Source organism: Malus domestica, chromosome 03, assembly GCF_042453785.1.
Source record: "Malus domestica chromosome 03, GDT2T_hap1".
NCBI classification, from domain to species: Eukaryota; Viridiplantae; Streptophyta; class Magnoliopsida; order Rosales; family Rosaceae; genus Malus; species Malus domestica.
The window spans coordinates 4,126,988-4,148,905 of NC_091663.1; the positions used below are offsets into that span (position 1 = coordinate 4,126,988).

The window sequence follows — 21,918 nt, forward strand, 5'->3', positions numbered from 1 at the left end:
AAAAACTTGCATGTCATGGTTTCATATCTCCCCGCTGCCCAAACGTACAGTGATGAATCCGGTATAGCTAAGTTTGACCCAGAACAGAACAATAGAAGAAAATATAATGTAGGCCAAAAACAGTTGATATCATTTTGTTATGCTTGAACTTAAGGCCATCTCTGTATGTCCATCATTTATAAATTTATGGGAACATTTATACAGATATTTACTAAAATAAATCCTCTATGCAAAGTCTGAAAACGCCCCACTTGCTAAATTGCTCATCCATGAATACAAGGAGCAAAAAGGAGCCAAAGAATATCACTAGACCAAAGTCGAAAACAGTTGATATCATTTTGTTATGCTTGAACTTAACCAATAGGATCCTTTCCCGGATCCTTTTGGTGACGATCCTAAAGATCTGTTCATCGTATATCGTGCAGTCAGTTTTTGTCAAATACTATTTATGTTTACTTTTAAATAAAAATATTTAAAATGATTTCCGACCGTACGATATACGATGAATAAACAAAATTCACGAATCCTTGGAATCCTCACAAAGAGGATCCGGACTCTGAACCTAAGGCCATTTCTGTACATCCATCATTTATAAATTTATGGGAACATTTATACAGATATTTACTAAAAAAATCCTCTATGCAAATCTTAAAACCCCCCACTTGCTAAATTGCTCATCCATGAATACAAGGAGCAAAAAGGAGCAAAAAGGAGCCAAAGAATACAAGTGGATAAAGGGACACTACAAAAAACATCTTGCATCCACATCCTGTAGTTGTACAGAATATGCTAAGAGCTAACGTACACGTCCGATAAGGTACGGGATGACGAAAATACAACCGAGTAGCATACTATTCACAGGTGCCGCTACCCTTTCATATTTCTCCATTTGTCCTTTAGATCAACCTGGACGGACATAGTAACCCCAATCGTCTTAGACACAATATCGACTGATGAAGTAGAGACATTTCAGATGAATAGAAAAACTTGGTTATGGAATAAATTTATGTGGATAGATAAACACCGTTGAAGATATTACGAAACTTGGGGTACCTGAGTCCTCTCTTTGAATATATCAGAGTAGCTTTTCAAGATAAGGCTCCAGCTTCCTTCTCCATACCTTCGTCGAAAACGATCAAACTAATGAGACTGAGAAGCATACATACTGTTCAAACTAATATTTGAGCAAGTTGTAATGACAAGTATGAAATTTAGAGTGGTAAAAGGGAAACAAAAAGAAGGTAGAGAGAAGGGATGCGACATACTTCTGTACACCAGTCCTTAAGGTGTCTTCTTCCAATAAGCTCCATCTTTTAACTTTTCTTCTCTTACTAAATCTCGTATCCTCGTACTTCTTCAAAGGAGATACAGCAGTCCTCTTTGGGCTAGGAAGGTGAAGCATGCCCGCATCTTTCTTTGTTCCTTCTTGTGACGTATTTATTGATTCCTCCCACTGAAAATACAATTTTCAACAATGAGTGCAAATTTATAAGCAACCAGAACCGCAAAAATTGCAGAAGGGAATCAATCATAATAAAAACTGAATAAAACAGCTAAACACCAGAGAAACTAATGGATTTAGTAAAATGTTTACGAGGAATATGTCATGTTCCCCTTGCCAAAAATACAAACAAATCAGGACATCAATAAAATAAAAAGAAATAAACATCGTGAACATAAATACCTCGAAGGTACGGGCAGTACTATTACGTTCCACCAAGCTAGGACGAGCAACGTTATTCCGATTACTGAAAGAAGGATTTCTAAGATTGGCAGCATCAGTTTGAACAGACTCAGTGCCTCCCTGGTCAACAGGCGGATTTGGAACATCCTTTTCTATTCCACTAGATTGAGGATCATTCTGATGTCTGGATGGCAGATTTCCAACATTATCATTATTAGATTGAACAGGCTCGGCACCCTTCTCGATAGATGGATTTTCTGCACCTACATCTTTTCCATTTACATGATTTACAGATCTCATTGCCAAACTAGATCTTACGGTTTCAGACACTCGCAAGGCATCTGGAAGTGGATCTGTCACTAATTCTTGGAGCTCCGAAATACTGGATTTAAGTGCTTCTTGTGCTCTGTTAACTTCAGGGGTATCTAAGGAACCATATTTTCTATCTGATACATCTGTGCCTAAATCTTCAGCGTCCCTAATCCTAATCGGTCCTCTGGTGCGTCTATGAGCAAGGTGCTTGCGTCTAGGCATAGTAGACCTCTGACCTTCTACAAGAATTAGAAAAAAGAATCAAACAAACAGAAATATTATATTTTGAAACTGAAGTCTGTGCAATAACTATATTATGCAGGAGTATATTTAGCATGGCTAAAGCAGTATTCAAGATGATGAAGGTCCAGAAGGAGCATAAGAACTAAGATAATACAATACAGAGCACTCTCTCAACATCCACGCACATAAGTTAAATCTCACTAAAATTACCTTAATCTCTCTGCGTATGAAAATAAAAGTACCTTTATTAATCTCTCTGCGTATGAAAATAAAAGTACCTTTATCTTTCGTGGTATGGTCAATATTGAGACCCAGTTCCCCATTCCGACTAGGTATAGCCAAGCCTGTCTCATTCACTTGACCAGGAGCCTGATCATCTGCCGACCTGTGTACTTCTCTGTTTCTGAATCCAGAATCTATTTCAACCAAATCATTCAAAACCAAGCCCCGGCTCACAGTAGGCAGCGAGCTCCCTGCCCGAACTTCCTTCAATGGGACTGCAACCAATATAGGACCCAATTCAGACCCATTGCTAACATTATCCCCATTGACCATTTGCCCCTCATATGTACACCCATCACGTACATTAGTCCCATTCACTGGCTGCGCCTCCAATTCAGACTGACTACCCACATTAGACCCATTCGTAGTTTGTGCTTGCCTTTGAGACCCAACACTCTCATTAGTCCCATTACCAGTTTGTGCTTCTGGCTCAGACCCATCGACCACATTAGCTCTACCTCTACCCACCATTTGTGCCTCCAATTCAGAGTGACCGGCCACATTAGTCCCATTCTTAGTTTGCTCCTCCAACTGGAACCCGTTACCCACATTAGTCCCATTAACCATTTGCTCCTCCAATTCAGACTTATCACCCACACCAGTCCCATTCTCCATTTGCACCTCCATATCGGGCTGACCACCCACATTAGTCACCCTCACCACTTCAGCTTCTAACTCCGACCCACTGGGCCCCACATTTGCCTCGTCCCGCAGTTGAGCCTCCAATTCAGACCCACCACCACCGACATTAGCCCTATTCGCTATTTGAGTTTCCAATTCAGACCCATCATCACCCTCATTAGCACCATTCGCCATTTGAGCCTCCAAGTCAGAACAACCTTCCCCCGCATTAGCCCCATTCGCCATTTGTACCTCCAATTCAGGCCCGTTACCTGCATTAGCCCCCTTCTCCATTTGCCCTTCGAATTCAGACCCGCCACCCACATTAGCCTCATTGACCACTGCAATGTGATCAGCTTCCAAGTCGGCAGCTTCCATGGGAACATTCAATCTAATAGCCCAAGTAATAAACGGAGGTCCTAACAACGCCAAAGCTTCCTTTACATAAACAGCAACCGATCTCAGCGCATCATTCCTCGTGTTCATCCTCGACAACTTCTTCGACACTCTCAAATCCCAAACCCCTGCCTCGATATCCTCCATTCGATGCCTCAACTCCGTAGATACCAACTGGCTCCTCCCAGACCGCTCCAAAACCCCAACCCTCCCTCTCCAAATCCGATCCACGGCCTCCAAGTACTTCCCACTAGGCTTTCCCATAAAACCCACTAAGAACTTGACCGTACACTCAGTGGCCACGGAGCAGTAGGCCGCTTTCATGGATTCCGTGGTGGCAATGCCTTCTCTGATATCCAAATCCTCGATCATTTCAAGCGTTTCGAGGATCGTTTCGGAGACCGAAGCTTCGTAGACTTCGCACTCGATCGTCCGGAGGAGTACGGTCTTCTTCAAGCGATAGTCTTGGTCCGAGAAGGGTGCGACTGCGAGGAGCCTCTTGGCAATGCAATCCTTCTCGCGGTCCCGAAGAAGGAGCTCGATGACCCACCGGGAAACGTCGACGTCTGGGTCCATTGAATATGGCAATCGAAAGCCTAATTCTGCGAGAAGGGTAGAAAATTGAATGTCAGAGATTGAAAAGTGAAGATCTTGAACCGCGCAGATTTTGCCTATTTGGAAAATTTGAGTTCTTGATGCAAAATTGGGAGCGCCAAAAAGGATTTAGGGTTTGAAGTTTGAAAGGGCTGGGAATTGATCATCAAAAAGACGATTGTCCACGCCCTAATATTTTGAATTTGGGGCTATTTGTGAGGATGGTAGACGAATGTTACTGTCTATAATCTGCTGTTGATTGGAGCTAGAATTTGGGCCTTTTAACTTAATTTGGGCTTCTTTGATGATTTTTTTTTAATATAAAAATCTTTTTATCTTTCAATTATCCTAATATGCAAATTATTTTTAGCACTACAAAGTAGTCATTGCCAAGGTTGCTCTTTCTTATATTTGTTTAATAGCCAAGCTTTGTGTATGTATTACAAAATATTGTTCAATTGTCATGAAATCTAATTTTCGATCATGACCATGCATTCCGTTTTGCATTTTTAATGGTTCTGATCGATTGTCTAGCACAATAAGAACACCTTTAAAAAACATTCAATTTGTCTTGTCACTTTTTAATAGATGAGGCAACAAATAAGATAACTTTGCCTTGAGAGGTTTGATAAGGCAAAATTTGATAACATTAGCCCAGGCGTTTCCATATCACTTGAAATGATAAGTTTGTAGTGTGGCATATAAAGAAAGGTTATGTGTCACATAAACTATCAATGATGATTCGAAACATATAACCTTATGTGTAACAGTAAATGATATCATTAACAATTGAAATAAGTAGTTAATAGACGATGAGACATTACTTTTACCAAACACTTTTTTGTTGCTTAGCTTAAAAAAAAAGCAGTTTTTTATATAAAAAAAAAAATATCAAAGGGGCCTAAGTTTCTTCATAAATATTCCGTATCTCAATGCAAAGTGACACGCAGTAACCATACCATCTTATCGAGAGATTTTTCAATATTTTCGTCACACGAATTGATACACTACGTTTCCTTATATAAATTGTGAATTATGTGTGTTAAAAGGTTAATAACTTAAAAATTAAAAGTTTCTACCATTTACATAAAAACACGGTATTCCTGTGACAACTAAAAATTTTCCAGTCTTACCAGACTGACAAGCCCAACAAAATTGCAATTGAAACCCTAGGAGGAATGTGCATGGACTCATATATTGTAGGCCCCAAACGAATAAATTCCAAAGGAGTAAATTCCAACCCCGTCCTGAATTTGCATCGTCCTCCTCGTCCTCCTGCCAGCTGCTCCAGGACCCCTACTGAGTGTCAAGACCCCATAGCAGCAGAGAGAACTGGGAGAGTAACCTCCAGTCGACTCTGAACTCTCTCTCTCTGTCAATGGCTCGCTGCACTTTCAAATCGGACGATATCATAATAAAGTCGCCGAATGACAGACGATTATACAGATTAATCAAGCTCGAGAATGGCCTCTCGGCATTGCTCGTTCACGATCCTGAGATTTACCCACAAGGGCCGCCTGATCACTCCAAATCCGTCGAACACAGTGAGGCTGAAGAGGAAGAAGAGGACGAAGATATGGACGACGGGGACGGAGATGAGGGGGAAGACAGTGAAGGAGAAGAGGATGAAGAGGACGATGACGAAGAAGGCGGAGATGGTGAACTGAAGAAGAAGGGGAAGGGTGGAGACTCTCAGACTAAGAAGGTTGGTCTTTTATTTTACATTGAAACTGTGAAATGCCCATCTCGCATTCAAGTTTATTTGATTTAATTTTATTGAAAACTGAAAACCCAGTTGGAGAAACTTGGTAAGTTGGCATTACAAAGATGGGAAATTGATTTTAGGTTGGAAAACAATATGCATTTTTGGTTGAATGATTGATACCCGATTACAGGAACTTCAAGATTTAAACTATTACTTGGTTACATACTGCTTCAAGTTTCCACCACCATCTTTTTTTTTTTTCTGATAATCTATTAGCTATCGAACTTTCGTACCTTCGTACAAATTTTCATTTAAAATGATAATGAAGCTTTGATAGCATAATTCCAAGTGGAACCAATGTTGGGTACTGGTTGTCTTCGAGTAAAACCTTTGAAATTGTTTTTGGTCATGCTGTTTGCATGTCCGATTACTGCACTGATATTCTACTTTAATGATTGGGATGACGTTTACTCAGCTCAGTTAACAGAATTTGATTTATGTGAAGATGTTTGATTGTATTTGCAGGCAGCAGCAGCAATGTGTGTGGGAATAGGCAGCTTCTCCGACCCTTTTGAGGCACAAGGGCTTGCACACTTTCTAGGTTTTTGTTACACATGCTTACATGGTTCATGGAAGGGCGTACTAGTGAGTGTTGTGGCAAGCATAACTAACAAATTGAATGTTTTGCAGAACACATGCTTTTCATGGGGAGTACAGAGTTTCCAGATGAAAATGAGGTCAGTTTGTACTTTGTACACCGAGCATTTTTTCTGTTTTGGGGTGCTAGTTATCTTCGTTTTTATTTGCAAGTCATTGGGAGATGTACATGATCCCTTGTGCTATTCATCATAAATGAGGTGTACTTACTGTATGTGAAAATAATTAAGCCGCATGAATTTTCCCTCCATATAGATTATAGATGGTAATCTCACTATTTATATTTATTCGTCCTCAAGCAACACCATCAGCCTGCTTAGTTCTGTTTCTTATGAAAAAAAACATCACCAGCTTGCTTGTTCTATGTATACGTGAGTGGGATGATTTGTTGTTCTTTTGCTGCGCACCTGCTTGCAGATGGGTCAGGCTGTATGGAACACTAATTCAGCGTATGATAGTGTCATTTTCGAACATTAATTTACTTATTTTTTTGACTTATACCTTATGGGAATGGATGCCATTTCAGATTTATTGTAGTAATTGTTTATGGTAGTTTTATCTGCATTTCTGCTCATTGTTTAATAGTAAAATAGATATTTAAAAGTAATCTATTTTACTTGCTACAACATTTCCTAAAAATTTCACTCAAGTTAAATAGGAGAAGTCTGTATTTGTGGCCACTCGTTTTGACTTTTATTTTTGCTAGTATGATAGTTACTTGTCCAAGCATGGAGGTTCATCAAATGCATACACAGAAGCAGAGCATACCTGCTACCATTTTGAAGTGAAGCCAGAGTTTCTTAAGGGTGCCTTGAGAAGGTGTACTATGAGCTCTTCTTGCTTTGAATATTTATAACCTGAAGTCCTTGGTATTGAGTATGTATTTTGGTCATAATTTGATTCCATCTGTCAATGAAAAAATGCTGTAGGTTTTATTGATGCTTCCTGCATTGACATTGAATCTTGTATTGCCTCAGCAGTTGTAGTTGAAAATGTTTTATGATTGTCATACTTATGTCTCAAAAGAATCAAAACATAATATGGCTGTAGGAAGTGTAGGTTAAATCATTAGATCACGTGTCGTTTATTTATTTTTTATTATTTTCTGAATGCATGTTAATGATATTACCTACTGGTCACAACCATATAAAAATGCTGGTATGGAAGTGATGTTCTCCAATTAATAAGGTCCAACAGTACGTTCCCTTTGGTTCCTCAGTATCTAGCTTGCCACAATTATTTCACAGGATAAAAAATGTTCATAAATAGTTGTCAAATTAATATGCATGGTAAAATTTTCTGTGCTCAATAGGTTCCAATTGCAATATATTTAGCTAATAGCATGCACTTGACCCTTTGTATGGAATACTCTAGTTATATTTTTCTCATTCAAAATTGCTGTTTCAGAAACCTGGTTTGTATTCATTTGGCTCTTTATTTTTGTCAGATTTTCTCAGTTCTTTGTTTCACCTCTAGTGAAAATTGAAGCGATGGAGCGAGAGGTACAGGCTATAGATTCAGGTGCATGCATGTCTTACCTGTGCTTCTTGATTCCATTTTTCCTTTCAAAAATATCCAGCTTTTTTTTTACAGTAATGCTCAATGCAAATGTTCTAATGCTGAATGGTATTCTTTGTTGTTAATGAAAATGGAATGCAGAATTTAACCAGGTTCTGCAGAATGATTCTTGCCGCCTTGAACAAATTCAGTGTCATACAGCCGCACCCGGTCACCCATTTAATAGATTCTGTTGGGGTAAAACTTTAATCCATTGTGCAAACTTGTCCCTCTCTCTCTCTCTCTCTCTCTCTCTCTCTCTCTCTAAAAATGTATTTTTGTACATTTTTTTTATGTCTGCTTGAAAGGAAATAAGAAGAGCTTGGTTGATGCAATGGAAAAAGGGATCAACTTGCGAGAACAAATACTAAAGTTGTACAAGGATTATTACCATGGTGGACTGATGAAGCTAGTTGTCATTGGTGGAGGTGAAAATTTTCCTTTCTTTTCCTATTTTCTTTTGCTCTTTGTTTATTTTTTTCTTTGACTATTGTTTATTTGGGGATGAATGTTAGTTAAAAGAGCTACCAATTTTTATATCAGGCACAACACACGGCGTGCTTGAATGGAAATAATGGAACATTTTCAATTTGACTTTGTGGATTTCAATCACATTACTAATCTACTTAGGGTTTCTGTTCTGTGGATGATTGTTCTTTGAAGTGGTAGGGGTTGATACTAGTGTTCACTATTAGTCTATTACACAATAGAATATTTGTGTATCAAATAAAAAACCATCCATGTGATCCTGTCCAATCATTTATGCGTACGATTAGCCAACCAAGTAGAATAATATATTTCATGTTAATATTAATAGTTCTAATTGCTGCAGAATCTCTTGATGTACTTGAGGATTGGGTTGTGGAATTGTATGGTAATGTCAAGAAAGGCCCCCAAGTAAAACTGGAGTTTAAGGCAGAAGGTCCTATCTGGAAAGTTGGCAAACTATACAGGCTAGAGGCTGTTAGAGATGTTAACATACTCAACCTTACATGGACATTTCCATGTCTTCATCAAGACTATTTGAAGAAACCAGAAGATTATTTAGCTCATCTACTTGGACATGGTAAGATGATTCATTATTACCTAATCTGATGTTGATTATTATTCCTCTGCAGAGAACAAAAATTTCTTTAGCAGAAAAAAAAGGACGTTAATTTAGATTTTTTCTATTTTTTAGTAAAAGCAGCATTTACAAATTCCTAAAGTAGACGTCTCTAGAAACTTTGATAGTAAGATCTAGTTTTATTTTGTTCGAAGGGAGCCCGAATCCTTCAGTTCCATCTGTCACTTTGCATCTCACTGATATTTTTTTCGCCTTGGAATGGTATCTGACGGTGTCATTGCTTTTCTGCATTAGATTTTGTTGCTTTTACTTTTCAGGTACATTACATGTTATTTATTATATCTCACAATGGGTTTAGTCATCTAAGTTGTTTGGCCACCTATGCAATCATGAAGTGAGCTTAAATTCTGAGAACTAAGTTATGGGTTTTTCAGAGGGCCGGGGAAGTTTGCATTTTTACCTCAAAACCAGAGGGTGGGCAACATCTTTGTCTGCTGGTGTTGGGGACGAGGGGATGCACCGATCTTCTGTGGCTTATGTCTTCCGCATGTCCATACACCTCACTGACTCTGGATTGGAAAAGGTAGCATTTCAACTTATCCCTTTAGAGAATCTTTTGGTACAAGAAAAAAATTCACAGATTCATAGTTCTATGTGCGCAGTTACTGTAAACATCAGTAACTGTGGAGCAAAGTTTGCTTTTTCTTTATTACTTATTTCTTTATTAAGGTATCCACGGAAGTCTCATTCTTTCCTGTTCTTCTACTTGTGGCTACTTCTAGCATTTATCCTCATTTGTTAAGTGTGATGCTTATCTTGCAGATTTCCGAAATAATTTGCTATGTCTACCAATACATTAAGTTACTGCATCAAGTGTCTCCACAAGAATGGATATTTAGGGAACTTCAGGATATTGGGAATATGGATTTTAGATTTGCAGAGGAGCAGCCCCAAGATGATTATGCTGCAGAACTTGCAGGTTTTCAAAATTGCACATCTTACCTTGGTCATGTTTTACCTAACTGAAAGTATCCCTACTTCATAAAAGATTCTTTATGATATCTATATTTTGTGTTTTTTTAGTCAAAAGGATATCTCCAAATTCATGAGTCTATTTAACATTGTGAAATCTTATTGTTGCAGAAAATTTGCTACTGTATCCAGCAGAGAACGTTATTTATGGGGACTATGTATACAAAATTTGGGACGCGGAATTGATAAAGTCTGTTCTTGGTTTCTTCACACCAGAAAACATGAGGGTTGATGTGGTATCAAAGTCCTCAATTAAGTCGAAAGGTAACTCACATATGCCCCTTTATGTAAAAAAATAAAGTAGAAGAAAAAACCTAGAAAGAGAGTCTTGTTTCCATTTTGCAGTATTTATTTATGACTATGAATGTAACCATAAGTTTTATTTGTCCCATTTTAAATGTGTGAATTTTGACGTGCGATCTGTTCTTTCTAACTGTTTCAGATTTCCATTGCGAGCCTTGGTTTGGGTCGCATTATACTGAGGAAGATATATCTCCATCTTTGATGGATATGTGGAAGAATCCCCCAGAAATTGATGACTCATTGTATCTCCCTTCAAAGAATGAGTTCATTCCTAGTGATTTTTCCATCCGCTCTGATAACTTGTGCCTTGATCCTGCAAATATATCTTATCCAAGATGTGTAATTGATGAACCATTAATAAAGTTCTGGTACAAGCTCGATGATTCATTTAAACTTCCGCGGGCAAATACATACTTCCGCATCAATCTGAAGGGTGGATATGCTAATCTGAAAAGTTGTGTTTTGACTGAACTATATATTCTCCTTCTTAAGGATGAGCTGAATGAGATTGTGTACCAGGTTCATGTCTTGTCCTTTATAACTAAATATTTTGTGCTTCCATTTAGATAGCTGATAACTCTTTTGTACTCGAATACATTTTAGGAAACACTGGTTGCATTAAGTTTATTTAGAATATATCTGCAGTCTCTGTCTAACTTTGTTCGGTTAGAGGGACTTGGATGTTATAGTGGCTTATGATAAAGAAGAGAAAATTGGTTTAATTAATTGTCCAAACAAAGTATATTCTTTTAATTTTTCATTATATAAATACAAATGTTATTTCTTATCCATATTTCCCTCATTTTAATATTCTTGTAAAAATATGAACTTATGCTGCAATGTAGTTATTTAGTTAATGCTGTATTTCATGAATATAGGTCTTTTTGACCTCAGTGACATACCGACTTATTTTTTCATATCAAACATGCTTCTGAAATGTCTACATGAGAATAACCTTTGTTCTGTGCGTGCAGGCCATTGTTGCCAAGCTGGAAACTTCTGTCTCTGTGTTCAGTGACAAACTGGAGCTGAAGGTCTATGGATTTAACGATAAACTTCCAGCTCTCTTGTCAAAAGTGTTGGCAACTGCCAAAAGTTTCATGCCAACAGATGATCGTTTTAAGGTACATGTGTTGCCTTTTGTTTCCATCACTCGACTTTATGTCTGGTTTAAGTTTGATTTTGCATACCTTGCTTGTTTCTTTTGGTTTGTCTATTGCTAATTGACACTTTAACAGGTCGTTAAAGAAGATATGAAGCGAAGGTTAAAGAACACCAATATGAAACCTCTGAGTCACTCATCATACTTAAGACTGCAAGTTCTGTGTCAAATTTTTTATGATGCAGATGAGAAGTTGCATGTTTTGGATGAATTGTCTGTTTCTGATTTGAAGTCGTTCATTCCTGCGCTTTGTTCCCAGGTACACTACACAAATGAACCTATATTTGTTATAGGTTACTGCTGTCAATTCGTGAAACTCAAGTTCTTAACATCATCCTCCTGCCGGGTCTATTTTCATGAGAAATCCATGCGGTTCAGGCTTCTTCACCTCATATTCTCACTTTGACATGTAACTTGATAAGTGCAGAGTAGTATGTTCTAGTGAGAGAATTTGAGAGTTGCTGCCATATGTGAACCCAATAATTAATTTGACTTTTCTTTAAAAATAATTTTTTATATTTGATATTAGAATTATTCTTTTTTTTTTTTTTTTTTTTTGTCCAGGCTCATAGAATTAGTTTAATTAAGGCATTTGCTTCAGCTTACCCTCCCCTTAACATGTGCAGCTATACATTGAGGGCCTTTGCCATGGAAATTTGTTAGAAGATGAAGCAATTACCCTGTCAAATATATTCAAATTGAATTTTTCTGTACCACCACTGCCTATTGAATTGAGGCATAAAGAGCATGTTATTTGTCTTCCTCCTGGTGCTAACCTGATTAGGGATTCCAGCGTGAAGAATAAGTCGGAAACGAACTCTGTGATTGAGGTAACTCAAAATGGAACATTTTCATTTCAGTTTTCCCTATATGAAGATGTACTTTCTTTGTCTTATACGTTGATACTTCCCTTGGTTGTGGTTTCATATTGCAGCTGTATTTTCAAGTTGAGCAAGAAGCAGGGATTGAGTCAATCCGATTGAAAACATTGATAGATCTTTTTGATGAAATTGTGGAGGAACCACTTTTCAATCAACTAAGGTGATTTTATTTGAGGCTGATACTTTTAATTACATACTGGCTAGCAAAAGAATCTGGGATCTGATAAGAATATATTCTAATATATTTGAATATATGTCCATATAATTGTCTGCTATTTCTGGAAATAGGACGAAGGAGCAGCTTGGATATGTTGTTGAGTGTGGCCCACGGGTAACATACCGTGTATATGGCTTTTGTTTCTGTGTCCAGTCATCTGAGTACGACCCAATCTACTTACAAGGGAGAATTGATAACTTTATAAACGGGCTGGAAGAATTGTTGGTAAGCAGTCAAAGTTTCCCTCTAATTTGAATGCTGCTAGCTTGAGCATCTCATAAGCTTTTTCCCTATTGTGCTGTGCGAAGGTGACTTGCGTATGCGGTTTTGCAACTTGAGGTTCCCCATTGTTAGATATATAAATTAATTTGAGTTTGTGGAAAACTTTGCTTGGATCTGATATCCTTGTGTTATACTTCCATGATTTGAGTTGCGTGATTATTGTTTCTGCATTGCGATTTCAGTTACTGAGAATATGTTGGCATTTGCAGGACGGGATTGATGATGATTCGTTTGACAATTATAAAAGTGGACTACTTGCTAAGCTATTGGAGAAAGATCCGTCCCTCACATACGAAACCAATAGATTTTGGAATCAGATTATCGATCAAAGGTGCTGTTATCCTCCTTGGTTGTCCAGATTGTGATTTCCAAAGATTGCATTTAAACATCATTCTGTTAATTAAATGGGTTTCTTGTTGTATATGCGGTTTGAGACTTACGGGCTTTATTTTAGTTTGCGTTGCAAAAAATAAAGTAGGAGTGCAATCGCAATTAGCTGAAATTGCGTCTTTGAACTTTCTAATTGTTGTGGTTCGATGCTCCTTCTAACGTAAATACTTGTTGATCACAGGTATATGTTCGACCAGTCAAAAAGAGAAGCAGAAGAACTCGGCAGTATTCAGAAGAAGGACGTTATTGACTGGTACAAAACGTATTTGCAGCAATCATCTCCCAAGTGTCGTAGACTAGCGATTCGTGTTTGGGGTTGCAACACTGACCCGAGAGAGGCGGAACCACAACCGAAGTCTATCCAACCCATCGAAGACCCTGCAACGTTTAAGAAGTCATCAAAGTTCTATCCTAGCCTTTGTTGAAAATGTGAACAAGCTTTGATTACTTGATTAAAAGTTGAACTATATTGGAAACACTGAAGGCCTCAGTTTTGACTAGTTGTAGATGGATCGACCATCGATATGACCACCTCGAAGAGCAAAAGTTCAAGTCAGATACATATACCAGTATATTGGGATTCTAGATGCATTCATTTGAATGAAGTGAAATTTGTGATGACAATTATTTCTTGCTCTGATTCTTCGATTCTTGACCACAAAGCGTCCCTACAAGCATGGGTTCAACAACAACAACAACAGTGTTTTCCCACGGGTTGGTTATATGAATCCTAGAACGCTATTGCGTTGAGTTCTGTGTCATTTCTTCCGTTAGATCCAAGTATTTTAAGTTTTTTCTTAGAGTCTCTTCCAAAGTCTTCCTAGGTCTTTCTCTACCCTTTCAGCCCTGAACCTCTATTCCGTAATCGCATCTTTTAACCAAGCGTCAATAGGCTTTCGTTTCACATGTTCAAACCACCGTAACCGATTTTCTCTCATATTTCCTTCAATTTCGACTACTCTTACTTTACCTTGGATATTCTCATTTCTAATCTTGTCATTTCTCATGTGCCTACACTCCTACAAGCATGGGTTCGACTAAAAAAAACAAATAACGAAGCAACTGACGGATTGTGTTTAGGGTTTCAACACGAACCCAAAAAAAGCTGAAGCGCGATCTAAATCTATGAAAATAATCGGAGACCCTGTTTTGAATTTCTTATTTTATTTTTCTGAGTGAACCCTGCTTTGATTTTTTTTTAAATTTTTTTATTTATAACAATTGTACCATTAGAAACACTGAAGGGGCCTCAGTTTCAGTTTTGGCTAGGTTGTGGGTGGGTGGGTAGATATGACCATCTGGAAGAGGTAGTGAATGAGCAATCCTTTGAGTAATTGCCTTTTCCCTTCAATAAAATAGGAAAAACTTACTTGTTCTTGGAATTTGCCATATTTGCAATACGTGATTGACTTGAAGTATCGCCGCTTAGATAAAGCAAAAGAAATCAATCAGGATTATATTGGGTTCAAATTTCCCAAGTTTGTTTTGAAATGCACATGGTAGAGTTTTGGGTTATATGATTGAGATGCATTTAGGAGCTTGTTTGTAGGGTCCTTGGTGAGCTCCGATTAAGACCATGTTCTTATTTTCCCCTATCTAAATCTGATATGAAGGTCTATCCTCTTTCCAAGAAACTCAAGACAAGTCCTTGTGAAGGGCACTTTCAGAGACCTCTAACTAACTGTAATAGATAATTTAATCCCCTATGCTCCCTTGTCGATAATTTGGTTTATCTAATGCCATGGACATGGACGCTTAGGAGCTCCGGTCACTAATCATGTTCCTACCCAATATTTGATCTAGTATTATTATTGAAAATGACAAAAAAATATATATAAATAAAAGAACAAAAAAAAGAACAAAAAAAAGAAAAAGAAAAATGTGTATTGTGGCTTAAATTAATGTTTTCAAATTCCTGCTGCTTGCTGGGTTCCTTAATTATGTGGTGTTACTATGCTAATGAAGGCCAATGACATGTTTTGTCGTGTGACAGTATGGTTGATGCACATTAAAAAATAACACACCAAAAATGTATTATTATGACACTTGTCAAATTTGGACACATGTCATCTTATTACACGAATGTTCTGTTAACCAGCATTCTCACGTGACAAAAACAACTCAGCTGAAGATTTTCGATCTCATGTTTTATAAAAATCTCTTGATACATGCACTTAGAGAAGAAAAAAATTGCACTAAGACTTGAAGAATAAAGATCCTAAGATAATCTTACAAATATGTACACAATCTGCAGTAAAGATTGCAAGTCGTAATGCAATTTTTCTTCATTGGATTTGCTAGAAAATTTAATTAAACCCTAAACCCCAACTCATATATTCTCTTCTTTCAAGCGTGGACAGGAATTCATCCAAGGCAAGGGAACCGTAGGGTTTTGACGTGGGACAAAACGGTGGTTTAAGATGCTTCCTCATGGCTTTGTTTCTTGGAGATTACAAAAATACATAATATTGTCGTTCTTGTTCCATGGGATATATTTTCAAAGATTTACAAAAGAGTGATGCATGCATGAACGCTAAATGCCGAAAACATAAAACTAATGTGCATGTGCTCATAAGATTGCAGGACCGACATGTGTATATGATATATATCCAACTTTTCAGACTCAATTTGTTTCTAATAACTAATTAAATAACAATTTTATCTTTGTTTTGTTGACATACAATAGTTTTATCATGCAAATCTAATGAGCTAACGCAGTGAAAAGTCTGTAGAGAAGAGAATCGAAAGCACCAATAAAAAGTAATGTTACACTTATTACATTTTTTATACCGTGTTTATACCACTTCTAATCGAATCAAGACTTTCAAATATATGTAAATCTCATCTCTATTAAAGAGGCGGTACAAATATAGTATAAAAGATTCTGTAAAAGTAGCGTTTTGTGCACCAACAATTGTATGAATACCCTTATACCATTTCTGATTATGTACAATCATGTTTTTTATTTTTTATTTTTGAACAAATGATATCATTTACATTAAGAGGGTGACTTTTATCTCACAATGGACTAGTAAAAATGTGATTGAAATTCGTCTGTGATGAAAATTTAACTTAAAACATTTTACATATAATTGAAGATGAATGCTACTAAACTGTAGTACTAAACGACATCTTGCTTTTTATTTAAAGAAACAAATTAAACAATGCAGTTGGCAAGTATATAAATATATGACATTCGAGGTGAAATTTACCATTAAAATTGCTTAAAAGGGCCTGGTCGGTAGATTAATATGTCCTGCTGCCACTTTCACTTTAAAATGCCCTGGTCGGTAGATTGGGAGTAAATAATCGTAATTTCTAATGAGGATATTAGTACAGAAAGAAGAATGAAAAAAAGATAGTTGACAATTTGTGCATGCATAAGATAAAGGTGCATTGCTACTTGTCGTCCGAAAGCATTACAAATTTAAGACAATTAATACGAATCATTTGTCTTGTTAATCATGGTTCATGAACATTTATCTTGTTAATTGTTAGCAGAATTGTTTTTGTTCCATCTCTTAGTTAATTCTTTGATTAAGAGACTAAGAGCAATTAAAATAAAAAATATATATGCGTGGCATCAATTAGAGTAATAGGCTGTGGTGACACCTGTAATTAGGGTTTTGTATGCGAGTGAATTGTTTTCACCCGTTCCTACGTACACACATGCACTCACACGTGTACAACAATGATATATATTATTGAAGCAGAAGAGTTGGAAGCAAGATGACAAGAACTGAACCAAAACTCATTCAAAAAGTCTGGGAATCATCAAATGATGTCGTTCAGTGAGTGACAAACGATCCCGACCGTCAAACCTAAATGTTAATTAAACTCTCTTTGTCAAGTTACGGACCTAAATGTGTTTATCTACATTCGACTTTTTTTTTTCAGGTTTAAAGTTATTTGAACTTTTCACATGAAGAATATATATGTTTTTTTTTTTTTAAACAAATGAAGTCTATTAATGAGTTTGTAATAATGTGGTTCACCATTTATATATGTTTGGTCCAAAGACAGAGTCACCATATACTCATTGGGTTCCATCACATTGGTCTGAAAAGGAAAAAGAGCGCATATAATATCAACTTTCATACATTTATCTTCTCTCCTTACACATTCTTGTGCATTTTTAGTCATTGAATTGAACAAATTAAAAGAAAATTAATGGACAAAAATAAACAAAGGCGTGCGTAAAAAGATCACACTATCACATTATCCAAATATACACAGGAGACAAATGCCCCATTACTCAAATTTGATGGCAGTACGTCGGCTGTTTGGTCCCAAGCCTCTAATAAACTCAAGTTCACAGCAACATGCCTTAATTTGGTGGTTCAAAATTCAGGCAGGAGGGATCTCGCCTATTCAATGTAAAGTCGGCCATCCATGTGACCAATCGCCCAACAAAAAGGGGACATATAGTTCCTGATGTCCCCATGCCCAAGTAACACTAGAGTTTCATTTTTTTTTCCAGAAAAATCATTACTAATTTTATACAGAATAATATTCACACCATCATACAAACATACAAATGTAAATCACATATATTACATGGATAGTATACAATAGATAAGAGCCTATAAATTTATTGTCTGTACTTACTCATATCATAATACACAGTTATTTTCTAGACCAAACTTCGATTAATCGATAAAATTCTAATACTATTGTCCATAAAATACAAAATCCGTCATTTAACAAAGAATAAATGTTCTGCATTAATAATTTTTCAGAATATGCTTACATCAAGATATAACAATGTTTATACATATATTATTATTGTAATTTGAAGCCCTTTTATTTTAGACATAATCAATATCCAATTAATTTGTAATCATTTAATATAGTGACACTCAGTCGCTATTTTATTGAACGAGATGATTGAAGGCGTCCGACCGTCTACGAAGGAGAAACCGCACCAAGCGAAGATCAACTTGGAAGTAAGACCTTAATTTATTGCCTTTAATAAGTTAATGCTATGTTACTATTCAAGGGAGAAGAGATATGTGTGGGGGGTGGGGCAGTGTCAAAACATAACACATGCACTACCCAAATTGAAGCACTAAAACGAAATAATGGGTGGGACTCGGCCACTTCCCACCATGAGCAGTACTCAAGACTACTCCAAGTTGCTAATCACATTCTGCACAGATTTGGAACTTCTACTTGCAACCTCATTTATATCTTGCCCTTAACTTTGTTTCTCTCTTAAGGATCAGAAGGTTCATAAATGGATAAGGATTAGAGAATAAAATACTTTAAAATTCCATGTTTTGATTAAGCAAAAATTTCTCCCTTGTGCAAAGATACCATTATCTGTTAAGAGTTAAGACTACCTACAATTTATTCAATAAATAGAAGGGAATTTTCAACTTTCTTGGGCCACAAACTAAGAATTACCACCTTTATTTTTTAATCAAAATTAGTTAAGCATTAAAAACTAAAAGAAAATGTTATTCACACTCCTAAGTTACCATCATTCACATGCCTGTTTGATGAGAAGGACTAAACAAGATTGAAACTGAGTACAAGAAAATTTTATAGAGTCCTACATCTTGAGACGGGACTTGTAAGACCCAGTATATTGATATCCAATTCAGTACGTAAGTCTAGTCTTAATATTTATAAGTTCACTAAGCAACAACTAGACATTATTAGTCTAATTTAATTGAAACAGTCTACTCAAATTCAAATCCCGACAATGTTTCACATATAAAAACAAAAATGTTACTCTTACCACATTTTCCATACCATACTTGTAACACCTCCCTAGTAGAGATAAAATTCATATGTGTTGACGGACCCATCTCAATGCAATCAAACAAAATCAGAATATATAACTTATTAAAATTTGTAAGAGATTTAATGGATGAGAAATGCATGTGAAAAGTTTGGCCCACGGGGATATCGGTTGGTAATCCCAACCACAACCAGGGCATGTGCATTTGGTTTTCTCAATTACTTGTTTGTGGCTGTTTTCTGTGAAATAATATGCAAACAAACTCACTCACAATCGTCCCAAGTTTCCTTATAAATAGAGGAACCCTAGTGCACCGTAAAGCACAGAGCAAACGCCACCTGCCCTACACAAAAACTAAAACTCCTCTCTTTCTTTTCCCTATTGAAATCAAAACCCACCAAAAAGCCACAAAAAATGGCAGTTCATGCATTGTCTTTGGCTCCTATAGCCCTCTCTGTTGTTCTCTTTAATCTACATCTGCATGGTGCATTTGCTGTTTATGGTAGCTGGGAAGGCGCTCATGCCACATTTTATGGTGGCGGTGATGCCTCCGGCACAATGGGTAAGTCCAAAACTTAACTTTCAACTACTTATCACAGTACAAACAAAAAAAAAAAAGAAAGTGTTTTTAGACATTTAAAAACGCTTATAAAGTACCCTTTATGGGTTTTTGAGGTGGTTCCTCAAAAGGCATTTTCATGACGATAATTATGTAAATTTACAATTTTTAATGAAAGCGCTTATGAGCATAAGTGTTTCTCATAGAATAGAAACATTCCAAACGAGCCAAAACTGGGACTGTAAACAACATTTCAGTAACGAAAGAAAAAGATTTGTTTAATTTAAGATCGTTGGGTTTGATATTAATTTGATTTGGGTTTTTGCAGGAGGAGCATGTGGTTATGGGAATTTGTACAGCCAGGGGTATGGAACCAACACTGCAGCTTTGAGCACAGCATTGTTCAACAATGGCTTGAGCTGTGGGTCTTGTTATGAAATGAGATGCGACAATGACCCGAGATGGTGCCGTCCTGGATCCATCATTGTTACTGCTACAAACTTTTGCCCTCCTAACTTTGCTCAGTCCAACGACAATGGCGGATGGTGCAATCCTCCTCTCCAACACTTCGATTTGGCTGAGCCTGCTTTCTTGCAAATTGCCCAATACCGCGCCGGAATAGTGCCGGTTTCCTTCAGAAGGTAGGCCTTGAAGTTAAAGATGAACATTTCTTTGGTTATCACAAGTTTAGTAGATAATATAAAACGGAGTTTAATCATGGTGAAATCACTATGGAAATAGGTTACAATCGAAAACTTTAAGATGTTATGTTGTCAAACTGAGAATCTATATAATTAAATTAGTTCTTTTTTGAAAATGTATGGCTCTCAGTTAGTGATAACATAACACGTCAAATATTTGAAAAGCCAACATTAGCCGATTATAATTGTGTTTTGTCTTGGCAGAGTACCTTGTGTGAAGAAAGGAGGAATAAGATTCACCATCAACGGCCACTCCTACTTCAACCTGGTTTTGATCACCAACGTGGCTGGGGCAGGAGACGTCCATTCAGTTTCAATCAAGGGGTCCAGAACAGGGTGGCAACCCATGTCAAGAAACTGGGGTCAAAACTGGCAGAGCAACTCTTACCTCAATGGCCAAGCCCTCTCCTTCCAAGTCACCACCAGTGACGGTAGAACCGTCACGAGCTACAACGTAGCACCTGGTAATTGGCAGTTTGGTCAGACATTCTCCGGGGGTCAATTTTAGAGATATTCCACTAGATTATTGGTAAAATTTGTATATCTATCTGTCATTTTTTCCCGTAAGTTTCTGAGTGTAAAAGCAAAGAGTAGTTGTGAAGTGGAGGTTTGCTGAGGTAGGCTAAAAAACACCCGCTGGGCCTTTCACATTTGAGTTTTCCTGGAGAAATGACATTCACCTCATTCAGGTTGTAACCAATTTCTCAGTTGTAACCTTAATGATATATATATATTTATAAAAAACGAGAAAGCTTTATCAAGTAAGATGTGCCGCAGATCTGGGCTTAAGCAAGTTGACTATATTGTGCTTCTCTTGCACTCAAGTTTGAATTCTCCTTTCCGTAGTTTAAATAAATTTAGTGTTGATTATTGTATCGTTCGTCAGACAAAGAAAGAAGCGGTAAGATGCCACTGAACTTGAACCGGTTGGTAATTTGCATGGAATGTTCGAAAAAAGGTACCATCATCCAGAATGGAGAACAATTTTCTTAGAATGTTATGATGTCAGTATTGCAAGCCAATCATGCACAGCAGTCACTGCGACTTTCCACTTCCCTAATTGTAGGTACGTTTCTTCCTCCAAAAGACCCTATTTAGTGCGATTCTTGATATAGAGAGTCCGCAAAAATATGAAGAAACGCAACCCTATCCACACAATCACTTCCAACAAGTTCTTTTTAGGCTTTTGGTAGTAAGTAGTAACTTTTTAATGAGATTCGAAAGGCCGTCTTTTTAGTGTGCTAGAAGTTGGTGTTGTATCCTTTTCAGCAATATAAAAAGGTCTGTATCTTACAACAAACAGCAGAACATGGCCACATGGACACGCGCGGGCATGTGTTGTAGCAAAGGCTTGTTTTTGTTATGGGGCAACTAATAATTGTTGTGGAAATGTGAATGGAATGGATTTCGTCATTGGGAGAAATGTGACAGACGATCATTAAATTTAAACTCTTGAGAAAATGCATTGAATCAAAACATTGCTTAGAATAGTGCAAAAAACTTTTGTGAGCGTATTAGCCATCGAATT

At 37.0% G+C, this 21,918-nt stretch overlaps 3 protein-coding genes across 5 annotated transcripts; 2 read left to right on the forward strand and 1 right to left on the reverse strand.

Moving 5' to 3' along the window:
- Positions 1 to 571: 571 nt before the first annotated feature.
- LOC103418033 (uncharacterized) lies at positions 572 to 4,385 on the reverse strand. 2 transcript variants are annotated; one of them, XM_008356188.4, is made up of 5 exons: positions 2,518 to 4,385; positions 1,685 to 2,235; positions 1,266 to 1,453; positions 1,054 to 1,120; positions 572 to 906 (listed from the first exon to the last, which is right to left on the reverse strand). In XM_008356188.4, exons 1-5 carry the CDS (start codon positions 4,112 to 4,114, stop codon positions 868 to 870), a joined length of 2,442 nt encoding a protein of 813 aa, XP_008354410.3. In that variant the 5' UTR covers positions 4,115 to 4,385; the 3' UTR covers positions 572 to 867. The 2 variants fall into 2 exon arrangements, with proteins under 2 accessions (XP_008354410.3, XP_070674913.1); XM_070818812.1 differs by having other exon boundaries at positions 1,054 to 1,149; positions 2,518 to 4,312.
- A 923-nt stretch (positions 4,386 to 5,308) lies between these two features.
- On the forward strand, positions 5,309 to 14,008 carry LOC103418044 (nardilysin-like). 2 transcript variants are annotated; one of them, XM_008356198.4, is made up of 19 exons: positions 5,309 to 5,837; positions 6,363 to 6,438; positions 6,528 to 6,574; positions 7,201 to 7,313; positions 7,942 to 8,015; positions 8,154 to 8,249; positions 8,360 to 8,479; positions 8,884 to 9,117; positions 9,552 to 9,700; positions 9,940 to 10,096; positions 10,261 to 10,413; positions 10,592 to 10,971; positions 11,427 to 11,576; positions 11,691 to 11,873; positions 12,241 to 12,444; positions 12,549 to 12,655; positions 12,784 to 12,937; positions 13,204 to 13,325; positions 13,566 to 14,008. In XM_008356198.4, the coding sequence occupies exons 1-19, from the start codon at positions 5,511 to 5,513 to the stop codon at positions 13,807 to 13,809; spliced, it is 3,090 nt and encodes a 1,029-aa protein (XP_008354420.3). In that variant the 5' UTR covers positions 5,309 to 5,510; the 3' UTR covers positions 13,810 to 14,008. The 2 variants fall into 2 exon arrangements, with proteins under 2 accessions (XP_008354420.3, XP_070674914.1); XM_070818813.1 differs by having other exon boundaries at positions 5,356 to 5,837; positions 7,209 to 7,313.
- A 5,373-nt stretch (positions 14,009 to 19,381) lies between these two features.
- LOC103418054 (expansin-A4-like) lies at positions 19,382 to 21,151 on the forward strand. Its single transcript, XM_008356207.4, has 3 exons — positions 19,382 to 19,692; positions 20,018 to 20,330; positions 20,595 to 21,151. Exons 1-3 carry the CDS (start codon positions 19,545 to 19,547, stop codon positions 20,896 to 20,898), a joined length of 765 nt encoding a protein of 254 aa, XP_008354429.1. The 5' UTR covers positions 19,382 to 19,544; the 3' UTR covers positions 20,899 to 21,151.
- The last annotated feature ends 767 nt before the right edge of the window (positions 21,152 to 21,918 follow it).

Excerpts from the sequence above, each read along its gene's own strand:
- LOC103418054 (XM_008356207.4), top strand. The coding sequence starts at position 19,545 with ATGGCAGTTCATGCATTGTCTTTGGCTCCTATAGCCCTCTCTGTTGTT. Across the intron at positions 19,693-20,017 it reads TGATGCCTCCGGCACAATGG|GAGGAGCATGTGGTTATGGG; the intron begins GTAAGTCCAAAA and ends GGGTTTTTGCAG. Across the intron at positions 20,331-20,594 it reads GTGCCGGTTTCCTTCAGAAG|AGTACCTTGTGTGAAGAAAG; the intron begins GTAGGCCTTGAA and ends TTGTCTTGGCAG.
- LOC103418044 (XM_008356198.4), top strand. The coding sequence starts at position 5,511 with ATGGCTCGCTGCACTTTCAAATCGGACGATATCATAATAAAGTCGCCG. Across the intron at positions 11,577-11,690 it reads CAACAGATGATCGTTTTAAG|GTCGTTAAAGAAGATATGAA; the intron begins GTACATGTGTTG and ends ACACTTTAACAG. Across the intron at positions 12,445-12,548 it reads AAACGAACTCTGTGATTGAG|CTGTATTTTCAAGTTGAGCA; the intron begins GTAACTCAAAAT and ends TTCATATTGCAG.
- LOC103418033 (XM_008356188.4), bottom strand. The coding sequence starts at position 4,114 with ATGGACCCAGACGTCGACGTTTCCCGGTGGGTCATCGAGCTCCTTCTT. Across the intron at positions 2,236-2,517 it reads CCATACCACGAAAGATAAAG|AAGGTCAGAGGTCTACTATG; the intron begins GTACTTTTATTT and ends TAATTCTTGTAG. Across the intron at positions 1,121-1,265 it reads TTAAGGACTGGTGTACAGAA|GTATGGAGAAGGAAGCTGGA; the intron begins GTATGTCGCATC and ends TTTTCGACGAAG.